Below are 13,007 nucleotides of genomic sequence, written 5' to 3'. Positions count from 1 at the left end.
GAGGAGGATATTTTTTAAAGCATCTTTTATCTTGCATGGTGTTTTGCATGTACTGTTCCAATTGTACTTAGCTTCCATTTTAAAGGTGAATGTGTGAAAAAAAGCAGACAGTTCATTTGAGAAGTTTATCTACTGCTGCCAGTTCCCGCATGTACTGTTCCAATTGTACTTAGCTTCCATTTTAAAGGTGAATGTGTGAAAAAAAGCAGTTCATTTGAGAAGTTTATCTACTGCTGCCAGTTCCTCACCTGAGGCTCTACCACTGCTTAATAATTTTCACAATGGCCAGTTGTTTGGCCGACGATCATGTCTCTAGGTAAGGAATTAAACCTGTTCATCTGCACAGAACTGATTTGCTGCCAACAGCTTTCCTAGGTGAAAAAAAGGAGGGAACACAAAGTTATGATTTATTAGATAAATCACTGGGCCAAGTTCTACACTCTTCTGCTTCCCTTGGGGCTGACGAACTGTCTCTAGGTAAAATTTAACTTTAAGTGTAATTTTTGTTCCCTTTGAAACTTTCCTTTTGTTGTTTGAAGGCTTTTAAATTAATCAGCTATAACTTGCTTGTGTTTGGAATCAACCAGAATTGTCAGGATGGATTTGCTTATGATGCTTTTCCAGCTTCACAGGAGTTTTACAAACAATTAACATCTGACAGATTAACAAATAAAGGTGAAAAAAAAAACCTCTGAGAAAAAAGAACTTGTAATGCCAGTAAACACTTAAAACTTTCCAAGGAAGATATATGGAAATCTCACATACTTTGGCTCCTAGATCGTCACATTTCTTCTGTAGAGTTTTTGTTAATCACCAGATTTAAAATATAAACTCAGTTCTGAAAACCAACTCAACAGCAGAGCTGCTTTCATTTTTCCTTATTATTATCCCTATTCAGGCCCACTTGACAGGCACAAGGGCAGTATCACTACTTCAGGAGTTTCCAGCTACAGTCCCTGGCACCTTGGGCTCAGAATTGGCAATACATTTTAGTATGTTGATATTTTTGAACATCTATTTTTAAATTTCATTCTGTTTCTATAGTGCTTGCATCATCTTATGAACCCCTTTTGGTTACTAATGACCTGCACTGAAGTCCACTCAACACACAGCTAAGGGCAGCTGGTGAGAGAAAGTTAGATAAGAAAAGCCATGGTTGTGATGAAATGGAATAGAAACTAGAAGTACAAAAGGAACAAAACTGCATCTGAGTTAAACAGGTAAATATTTACCGCATGCCTATGATGTGTGAAACATCATACTAGAAGCCCTAGGTAATACAATGCATAATGATAATAGCTTAGTGTATTATAGTATTATATAGCAGGATCTATATGAATCCCTTTCTTTACATGTGACTATCATTCATCCCCTCCAACCACCTCTAAGGAGATACGATTATCCCCACTTTGAAGATGAAAAAACTGAGAATTTGAGTCACTTAGCAAAGGTCACAGAGGTAGCACACATTCAAGCTGGGATTCAAATCCTATCCTGTCTGAATTTATGAATCCCTTTCTTTACATGTGACTATCATTCATCCCCTCCAACCACCTCTAAGGAGATATGATTATCCCCGTTTTGAAGATGAAAAAACTGAGAATTTGAGTCACTTAGCAAAGGTCACAGAGGTAGCACACATTCAAGCTGGGATTCAAATCCTATCCTGTCTGAATCCAAACTTTTAACAACCGATTCTTCCCTCTGGGGATTTGCAGTCTTATGAGGAAGACAGACATGTAAAGGATCAACTATAACAACATAAAATTGAATATATCTATCTCTCTATCTATCCATCCATCCATTTGTCCTGGTGAATAAATTTTCCTCCTTCTTCTCCTGTCCCGACATGCACTTATTTCACACAACCTGTCTGGCAGGCGGTCCTGTGAGCCTGAGCTGTCAGACGCACTTTATACCAAGCAGTAGCTCCTCTGTCACGTTCCGCCTTCAATCTGCTCTCCATTCTTTTCTGCCTTAGTCATCATACACTCACTCCTATGCCCCAGGATTGCACTTTCTAATAAGGTACTAAAACATAAGGGTTTTTTTGTTTGTTTGTTTTGTTTTGTTTTTATGATGTTACCCGAGGAATCTGGGATTAGACTCATGTCCAATAAGAAGGCCAGGGCATTTAACTGCAAAGAAAAAAAAAATTCTTCACCTCTAGAGATGAAGAAAGAGCTCAGAAAAGGATGAAAAATACATTAGAATCCCTTTGCCCAAGAATATGACCCTCATGAGCCCCATCTTGGGCATTCTTAACGCCAGCAGAAAGGAAACTCTGGGTTGAAGGTACCCACAGAGGCTCCACTCTCACGGATGAGTATTTTTTACTGAACTCAGCTACTTGATATAAATTACTATAGAGCAGAAAAAACATCTCAGCTGAGTAACCTTAGGGAAAATTAGTTATCTTCTGTGAACTTCAGTTTTCATGCCTGTGAAATAGAGATACTAATCTCCGTATCATAGAATTTTTGGGAAAATTAAGTGAAATATTGGGTGTGACATTCATATATGGAACTTATCCTAAAAATGATTAGTGTCTTTCTATTTTTCTTCTCCTTTGGGCTTGGCTTAAATGGGTAGAAGTTATAGATGAAGATGAGTGAGTTTCTACAAAGGAAGGGTCAGTCAAAAGCAATGAAGAGAAAAAGCACGATCCCTGTTTGGTCGCTCTCACATTATAGAGTGTTTGATTTCGTGCCTCTTTGTTGAGTATCTGTTGACTTTCTCGCTTTGCAACCCAGCTTAGTCTTTATGCAATCTCAGTCACCTAAATTTTGAATTTTCAGCAGCAGAAGAGGTCTTTCCTCATGAATCCTTCTGAAAATACCTTTGATACAGAAGGAATTAAACTGATCATCTAAAATCACAGATTTTAGTCATTTTTGATATTTAAATGCTTTTGAGGTTACTACCCCGCAGTGCTCACGTATAACTGGGGTTTGGCTAGTTAATCAGACAGGACTGGTTGGGTTCTATGCTGTGCTAATAAAGAACTTTAAAATCTTAGTGGCTTAAAATAAAACAACAAAGGTTTATTCCTCACTCATGCTATAGTCCCTAGTTGGTCTCCTGAGGGTCTTAGTATTGTCCTCTGTTCAGGACCTGGAATGATATAGCAACCAATATTTTGAACATTGTAGATTTGCTGTGGGGTGGGAGAGAGGAAAAAACAAAAACTTTGGGACGGGCATACATAGCAATTAAATGCTCTAATTTTGCAGTGACATATCATTTTATCTCACAAGTCATTGGCAAGAACTTTTCGCTTTCTCCCCAACCCCACTCTCGTCAGAAGAGACTGGGAGGTACAATCCTACCAAGGTTCTGGAAAAGAGAAGAACTGAGAACAATTAGCAAACAGCACTAACAGCTACACTATTCCTCAATAAACTGCTCATCTTTCTAGTTGGCATTTATTTTAGCATAATCTAGTTGATTTTTTTTTCTTTTTACAGGACATTAAAAAGTAGAGACAGGAAAGAGACAATGTGGGAGCAGAGGTCTTCTGTCTATCAGCCTGGTGTATTATTCAAATGTGGTTTTTAATGGTCATGCCAACCTACCCATTATCATGCTTATTCTGCCTGAAGGTTTGACATTTATTCCATAAAACAGTGTGCAGTTATCAAGTACTTCCCTGTGGATACAAATTCAAAGAAAATTCTGCTCAGCGAGTCTAAGGAGATTGCTAGTGACCATAATTATACCTCTTCTTAATGTCCTGGGGAAATGTCTTGGACCTGGCTTTTAACTAAATGGCATATGAAAAATATGTGCATTAACAACTTCTATGCATACCAGCTAAAGATAAGAAGGACTGTTTCAGAATGAGAAAATACTTTTTGGCTTAAAAGAATTATCTGTGGTCCTAAAATACTTAAGTCATACTACCTAAAAGCAGGTAACATTTCAAGAGATGCTTCCTTTTGTGGTCGCATTGACTTAAACAGAATTTCTTATCTGTGAACTAGTGGGACAGAAGAAACTTTGATAACTGCAACAAAATAGATTATTTTAAAAAATTTCTTTAGGTTAATGTTTTTATAGATTGATTTGAGCATGTTTGGAGAAGGAAATAGTGCATAATCAATCTGCTTCCAATTCAAACAGCAAAAATTTTAAAACTAAGTAGACCTTCCACATATCACCTGGTTCAACACTTATATTTTACAGATAACGTGAAGACCCAGAAAAGTGGAGTTACTGATTGGGCCTCAGAGACTAAGGCAGCACTGAGGAATTAGAGCCCTTGCCTCCCTTCTGCCATTGTCATTACAGAGTATTTTCAATAACCCCCAGAACTGAATTCCTTCATTACACTGTTTTGGTGGTGTTGATGCAAAATTGGTGGTGGGGAACTTTTTAGGGAATAGGGTCCCGATATCCATATTTTTAAAGAATAAATAAAGTAGTTTGTTTTGAACAAGAAAGTAATATTACATGACAAAGACCAGAGAAGAAAATTGAATTTACCAAAGGCAGTCACAAAGCTTAGATGAATCAGTCTTGTTTTAAATCTACATTCATCTTGACACCAATTTTTCTACTTTATAGTTGATTATTTAAGAGGTTCTTATAGAAATGCTGCCAACGTACGGACTGAATTGAAATGAAAATTCTAAGGCTATTCATTTTATTTTTAAGGAGGAAGCTTCAAGGAAATTAAACAATGTTTTTGTAGTATTTAGACTATAATTCTATAGAGGTGAGTTTTTTAAAAATCACAACAAGAAAGTGATAACCCAAGACCATTAACAGCACAATACTTTTGTGGAAGGGCTTTAGGAATGACATTTCATTTCTTCTTGCATCCTTTATCCATTTATGGTCTGGCTGATTCAGATGCTTCTGAGAAATTGGGGTGAAAAAAAATCCACCCAAGCACCCGGAAAATTATGTCACCTTGTAGCTGGAAGAAACCATTTTTGTATGTCTGTAGACTGTTTTGGCCTTGCAATGTAATCTAGACAAGCCAGGTAAATGTGTGCAAGAGTGGGTACCACACAGCTTCTTACCTAATGTGTTATAACACTATTCTTATCCCTTACAACTGTCGAAAAGAATTCTTTTTTTAGACTTTCTAAGCTAGTTACCCCAAAATATTCTGTGGTAGTGAGTTCCAAAAACTAATTATATGTCACATAAAAATACTGTTCTTGTATCTATTTCAAGTTGGCCATACCTCACTCTTTCTTCTTGCACAGATAGTTTACGGATGTTGCTAGGATTTCCGATTCACTAGTTCCTGCTATTGTGGGTTGCTAAGTTTTATTTTGATTTTTGTTTTCTTTTCTAAACATGGCTGCTATTGCTGTTCATATTTGCATTTTGTTTACCAGACTATCAATATCCAAAGTGTGCACTGGGGCAAGCTTCATCCTCTCTTCTTGTATGAAATCATCCTTCTCTATGGCTCTAAAGCACCTCTCTAGGAAGATGACCAAAATTTTTTATTTCCAGCCTAGACTTCTCTTGTGCTCTGAAATTTTTTGTATCTAAAAGACATCTCTATAGGGACATTTTACAAACATAAAATTTATCAAACCAAACTTGAAAACTTGATGCACAAACCTAATACCATGTGTTATCCACTCAGTAGATAGCACACAATCCAACCATATGGGAAAGTCAGAAAGCTTGTCCAGCTGAGCTTAGATGGCATCTCCAAGGATCAATATATGATTCTGGTTCATCTTTGTTACTTACTTAAAATGGGCTTACATGAAAGTATTGATATGAACCTTTATAGAAGCAATGAATAAAAGACTATTTGAAATATTGGTCACATGGGTAGAGTGTTAGGTTTATATTTTGGAAGAGATCAAAGCCAAGATGAGAATGTTAAATCTCTGGCAATGATCTAAATTCTATTGGAACATCCATGGAAATTGCTGGTAGATTATGCAACACCCTAGCAAATCCTGCCATACTCTTGACTCAGCAAATACATATGTAGCATCAGGCACTGTGAAGACCCTGGGGCTATAGAGGAGGAAGATAAAAATCTGCGCTTGCAAACAGCTCACACTTTATTTGCCACAGGGGTGGTGCTATCCCGTAGGAGAAGTTCTAGAAGTCTGTGGAGCATTCATATGGTCATCATGAATGTGTGCTGCTGGATATCCTGAACAATGAAGAATAATCCCATGTCGTACACATGTTCAAATGTCCTGTTGACAACTGTTATAAGTAATCTAAGTGAAAAACCTATTCATCATTATCTAAAGGGGCTGGCTGGTTAACTTAGTTGTTTAGAGTGTGTTGCTGATAACCAATATCCGGGGTTCAATCTCTGTACCAGCCAGTCACCAATAAATAAATAAATAAATATCATTATCTGAGCCTAGATCTACTCTTCATTCTATACGCATACAAAATGGTTGCATGATTGTTATACATGCTAAATATTTCAGAAATTTAACAACATAAAATTTGATGGAAGATTGAACTTCGTTCTGTTTAAAACTTTAGCAAGATTTGTTCACCATTTCAGAAAATCACAACACCAAAGCCAACACTGATCGTGCTTTTAAGATCATGCTTTTTAGGTGTGACATATGTCCCAGTCTTCAGTCCTAGAGGTGTGTTAGTGACAATTGTATAGAAAGATGCTCACATATCTCTACTTCTTCATACATTCTAATGAAGCTTCTTTTATTATATATTACTTTCCTTTTTTACTCCTTTATAGTATAGTTACACCAGAATATTGATTTTTTAAAAAATTATATGTGTAAGTAAAATATATGTACTCTGAATTTCATTTCAGGAGAGCAAGGAGGTTGTTACAAAGGATTTATTCTAAAAGTGCATGGAGGAAGTCTGATATAATTGAGAACTACTGTCCTATAGGGTAAAACATACAAATGTACTGATAATTTAGGCTTCTCTGCTCCACTGTAACAATGTAAGAAGCAGCCAGACATCATTAGTCAAGGTCTTAAATAATGCAAACATAAATTTTTATAGGATTATTTTTTCTCTTCAATATATTTCATTCTCTCTCTCTTTTTTTTTTTTTTTTTTTTGGCTTTTTGGCTGCAAAGGAGAAACTCAGGCTAAAGAAAGATGGTTAATGAGATTCTAAGAAAATAATGCTTTTCACAGAACGCTTTCACACAGAAGGAACATACAGGTGAGGGGGAAGGTTACTGAGAGAAAAACCAGCAGGCAAGTCAGCAGACAGGAGGGCAAGGATATTCAGTGCCCCTTGGATAAACATTGCCATAACTCTTCTTCTAGAATTAACTGGATAAAACATCTGGCGTAAAATGCTCTCTTTCTCAACCAATGGAATTTGACAACTTGTTTTAGCCTAAAAAGTAAATGAAAAACCAAATTGAAATGAAGTACTATGCTGGAGGTTGCTAGGTGACTGAGGCCAGAAAGGTTGCTGTGGATAGAACTGTTTTGGATTAAGTATATGTCAGATTCTCCTATAAACTTCAGAGTATTTATTCTCTTTAAAAAAAAAAAAGGCTAGGCAAATATACAAACTCAAATGAGGAAAGAAACCAAAATCAACAACAACAAAACAACAAAAAGTCAGAAGCCCCAAAGAGTATTATCCTAAAGGAAGGCAGGCAGATCAGGCAGTTGTCCTAAGAAACAACATCACATCTACTTCCCCACACCCCACATCCCTCCCATCCCAACTTCTAGAATCATAGCATTAATTCAGAACTTAGCTTTCAGAAGTTCAATAGGTGGTTCTGGCAATACATGATGGCAAGTTTCACCCACCAGTTAAAATCTAGACTTAGGCCACAGTCTTCCCACTATATCAGGTAATTCATGGGCAACCGTGAAAGAAACAACTTGGTTTTATTACTGTCTCACCTTGCACAGAAGGTCTCTCCTAAAATCTATTAGTGAGCATTCCAGGAAAGTACATAACTATGGCATTAGTCCTAATGATGACATCCCAACCCCACCTGCTTCACTGCTTGCCTACCAGAGTATTTCCTGCTCTCACAAAAAGAATCTAGAATTCTACTTTGCTACACAGTTTTGCTTTCTCCCACTTCTTGAGCCCAGGACACCTGCATTTTTATCTCCAACAATGAAGCATCCTACCTCTCCTTTAAGGCGATAGTAGGTAGTTGTCTCTCCTGCCTCTGAGTGTCATTGGCACTTCATTTACATAATTCACTTGGCTCTAAATTGTCCTATAGTTATTTATGAGCATAACGCTAAAAGCTAGTACTAATATGAAGCAGCAACTTTATGTGGTTATCTTGGAAGTATGTATATCATTATTACCATTTTATAAAAGAGAAAATTAAACTCAAGAGAGAAGTGACTTGGCCACAGTCACGTCCCAGGTAAGTGGTGGTACAGGTATTTGGATGTTGGTCTAACTAACAACCACTGCACTGCAACTTCCCTTATAAGGTCCTGGAGGGCAGGACCTTTTATGTTCTCTATTACCCAGTCCTTCCTATTTTGTAACTCTAATTATACAAACAGTTTCTTGTCCAATATCCTCTCCATTAGGCTGTGAAGTCCATGGAGCAGGAATGGTGTCTATCTTGGTTTTCACTCTGTGCCTAGTACCTAGTGGCATGCCTGGGACAATATCTGTAGTGCTTTCAGCACCTAGAACTGCACCATGGTGTTTACAAAAGGGCATTTGGACTCTTATGTGTAAGAACAAAGTGTTCATTTCTAGTCATTTTAAAAATAAAGTCAGTCTCAAAAACTAAAGAAAGGGAGAGCAAAATCCTTCCTATTTAATTTATTATATTCAAAATACATACAGAATCTTCTCTTCTGAAAATGCTGTATCATCTAAAATTAGTATTACCTACACACGTATCTCCCTACACAGACCACATACAAAAACATCTGTCTATTTTAAAATAGACTTAAAATTAGGAACATAGATTATTTAGCAGAAATCTTAAAATTCAAAAGCCATTGGCAGTATGTTTATTATTAATTAAATCTTTGACAGATTTAATACAAAGGGGTAGGAAAAATAAGTGTCCCCATGTTAATCACTAGCCACAAACTGTAATGACTAAATCAAATGTAGTGTATCCATCCAATGGAATACTATACAGCAACGAAAATGGATGGACTATTGTATATACATCCAACAGTAGAGATGAATCTCACAACACAATTTTGAGTGAAAGGAGCCAGATGCAAAAAAAAAGTGCATGTAGTCCACTTATGTGAATTTCAAATAGAAGCAAAACTCATCTGTGGTGTTCAATTCAAAATACTGATTACTCTGGCCTTGGACATAGTAGTGACAGGGAGCAGGCTCAACAAGAAGCTTCTGAGGTACTAATAATGTATCTCTTGATCTGCATGCTAGCTGGCAAGTGCTCACTCTGAGAAACTTCGTTAGGCACCTATGACTCGTGCAATTCTCTATGTATTATATCTTAATAAAGTTTCTCTTTTAGAACAGTTCTCCATACTACCCATATTGGTGGATCAATCTATCTATCTGTGTATCTGTTTATCTAACTTACTTAAGTGTGGACTCCTGCACAACCTACCTTTTCTTTGGTGACTGTGCTATTTAATTACCTATTTAAGTTTGTGTATCCTGGGAACTAAATGGAAGATTACCTAGCCTTCCATTCACTATTTGTGGGTTGGAGGTTGAAACTCAAACATTTCCTCCACCTCATCCAAAGTACATATGTGGCTTAAATATGGATTTTCCTAGCCTGGCATGAATGTCTGATTCATATCTCGAGTACTGCACACTCTAGTGATAAAAAGGAAATAAGCTATTGGTCATAGAATAACCTATTACAAACCTTACTAATTTGATTGATCAAAAACCTAAGCTAAAAAAAAAAAAAAAAAAGCAGCTAAGTCACAGAAATTCCTTTCTTTTCCAAATAGCACTTTAAAATCAAATTTTAGCTCTTTTTAGTGCTGAACTTCAATTATTTAAATATATTTTAGAGCATAATTAACATTGTCCCGCCAATACTTTACACGTTACATTGAAGTGGAGAACTGGAATAATCGATTTTAAAAATAAAGTGTCATTAAAACAATTGCACTAGTGAGCCTAATGATGTATCATGTCAGTCACTACATCAAATTCTATTCTAATTACAACAGTTGAATAGAACTTCCAACTTACTCTAATCCTAAGGGACCACTTCATTGCCAATAATAATAATGAAAAAAGTCCAAGTTAATTAAGCAGAGATAGTATGAACTACACGAGGGCGTTAACAATCTGAGATGAAGACAGACAGTACATAAAATGGATAAAAATCATTCAAACAAAAAAGGTCTAGATCTCCTCTCTCTGCTCCATAATCTCAGCAGGAACTTGGCAGTGTAAAGGGACACCCTGGGGGAAACACGAAATAACGTGAAAGAGCTTTCCTGGTCCATCCTGACCCCCAATCTCTGTTGGGAGAGTGAGTCGAGCTTTCTGCCCACCGGTCTGCTGGGAGGTCCGGAGACCAGGTGGCAGGCAGCCTCCGCAGGCTCCGGGGCACCAGCGCCGCGTCCCCGAGGCCAGGGACTTACCACGAGGGCGCAGCACAGCCACTGGTTCATCGTGGTCCCGGGAAAGCCGAGCGCTGGGAGGCGGCGGCGTCAGGGCGAGCGCTGCGGTGCGTCTGTGCAGCCCGTGCGCTCATCACGTTATATAGAGCGTCCGGGCAACAGGAAGTGTCGCCCGGCTTTGATCAGTCATTTCTCTATCCCGGACCAGACGACACCTTTCTTTTTTAGGAATCTTGGGCGGGAGCGGTGGGGGGGTGCGGAAAGCTCCAAGGTTAACCCTTTCAGAGCCACGGCGGAAAGAATTCCCCAGAGAGGGAGGACGTGGGGGCGGGGCGGGGATGTCTGGCCCCTGGCAGGAGGGGTGGGGAGGAAGGAAAAAAAAAAAGCCACGGAGCTGCGGAACAAGGCGGCTGCTGTCTCCGCGGGGCCCTGAGGTTTCCCGGCCCCTTCCCGCCAGTGGCCGGCCTCCTGGCAGCCAGGACAGCGGTGGGAGGGCTGGGCACACGCTGGGTAGCCGCTGGGCTCGAGTCTCCTCCACCCTGGGCGTCCGATTCAGCCGAGATCCGGGCGCAGCTGGAGCGCGTCCCAGACCCTTTGTCCCCTCTCCGGGAGGAAGCTGTGAGTTTCCGCCTTGCCCTGTCGTCTGACCCCTTCTCTGCGGGATCCGAGAGCTCCAATCGCAAGACCTCTCTTTTATGCACTGCGTTGTTCGGGGAGTTTGCAATCCTTCATCTTCAAGGTGCCGTGGACCTGGACCGTGTGCAAGAAGGAACTTTTCGAACTCATGTCTCGTTAGCTCTAAAGCCAGGGCTTTTTCTCATTCACTTGTTGCCAGGGGTAGTTACAGCCAGAGAAAATGAGTAGAGTAAAAACTCACTGTCTAGTGCAGGAAAAACCTTGCAGGTCACTATTTTGTTCACCGACACCATCATCATCATCAAAGGCCTGTTGGTACCTACGCACCGCACCCAACTTCTGGAGTTGCCTCCTCAAGGTCGTTCCACTCCCCATGCTGTTGACAGCAGTTTGGCTCTTGGCATAAATGATCCTTGTCTTCCCCATCAATCCCACCAGACCCTTGTCTAGGAGTTGGACCTGATGACTTGTAAAGTGTATTCCCACTCCGAAGTCCTGCATGTAGTTCACGGACTAAGTTCTCAGGTTGCCACCAGAACTCTCTGTTTACAGATGGCTAAAAAAGTCCCCGCAGAGCTGGCTTCCCCATCAAGGCTGAGTGTTCAGTTACATGCCTCTCGAGAAGGGCAAATTCGATTTTTCACCAGAGTTCAGGGAGAGGAAGGTGAAAAATCAAGAAAGGGATCCCCTGGGAGCAAAGTTTTGCCAACAGAGATCAGAGCATCAGCTCCTTCAAATGGATATTGTTCCACCATGAGTTCAAAGTAGATCCATAGACCACGCAGGAAATTCTTAGAGGGAAGGAATATCAGCTCTTCTGCTCTGAATTACAGAAGACAGGGGTCTTATTGGGCTTTGTCTCTCAAGGGCTGGAACATAACAGCATACCGGTTTCTTAAGAGAACTAGTGAATAAGTGCAGGTCACTGAACAAGGACGAAGTTATATGACTCCAGACCAATCCCTCATGTTTTGAACTTCAGTTTTGACATCTACAACCTAAGACACTAACACTGAGACTTTCCATAGGACTCAAGTAAATCCAAATGTTAGTAGTAAAGCACATATAAATGGCAATATTATTGTTTTATAGGGTAATATTTGTCTAAGATATAACTTGAAGACATTTTCCTCAAGACATAATATGATGCCAATATGTGAGAGTCAATGGTCAAGGACTGAGTCCTGCAGTATTCACCCTGGGAAAGATTCATGTCTCTCTAAGCCTCGGTTTCCTTATAATAATACTGATATTGCACAAATGTGGAAGGAAGCATTTTTAAAGTATTATTTAAATGATGGTGATCACTAGTTGTTAGTATTAAATAAAGTAATGCATGTAAAATAACTTCACACAGTGACTGGCCCATAGGAAATATTTACTAAATTATAGTTACGATTGTTCTAGGGAGTATTTAAGATACTAGTTTTTGGAGTCCGACACCTAGATTTGAGCCCCAACTCCACTTCTTGCTAGCTCTAGGACCTCAAAATAATTGCCTATTTGTGTTTTCATTTGGTTTTTTCATATGTACGATGAGGATAATAATCACTTGTACTCCATAGAATTACAAAGGTTATTATGAGGATTAAATTAGATAAAATGTGTAAAACAGTCAAAATAGTGTCTAGCACATAGTAAGTATTCATAAGTGTTATTTATCATTGTTACTGTTCTTATCACCTTAGGTCCTCATGAAGATATTTATACAAGCACAAGGTGAATCTAGATTATGAGTTTCTGAGGGCAGGAACCACCTATTTTTCTATGATGTTCTCTGAAGCTTTTAACTCAAACTCTGGCTCTCTGTTAACTATTCAATAAATAATAGAGTGGTGGTGGTGGTTTGGGGGATTGGTAATTAGCTG

The 13,007-nt window shown here is 38.9% G+C and overlaps 1 protein-coding gene across 1 annotated transcript in view; it reads right to left on the bottom strand.

Moving 5' to 3' along the window:
* Window positions 1–10,945, bottom strand: part of TNFRSF11B (tumor necrosis factor receptor superfamily, member 11b) — a 28,843-nt gene extending 17,898 nt beyond the window's left edge. The window contains exon 1 of the mRNA XM_008580901.1: window positions 10,525–10,945. Within this exon, the coding sequence (XP_008579123.1) occupies window positions 10,525–10,554 (30 nt within the window). The 5' untranslated portion in view covers window positions 10,555–10,945. The remainder of the gene's footprint in view (window positions 1–10,524) is intronic.
* Between the last annotated feature and the right edge of the window lie 2,062 nt (window positions 10,946–13,007).

This window comes from Galeopterus variegatus, unplaced genomic scaffold (genome assembly GCF_000696425.1).
Source record: "Galeopterus variegatus unplaced genomic scaffold, G_variegatus-3.0.2 Scaffold2199, whole genome shotgun sequence".
Taxonomy (NCBI): domain Eukaryota; kingdom Metazoa; phylum Chordata; class Mammalia; order Dermoptera; family Cynocephalidae; genus Galeopterus; species Galeopterus variegatus.
This window is presented reverse-complemented; position numbering and strand designations above follow the sequence as displayed.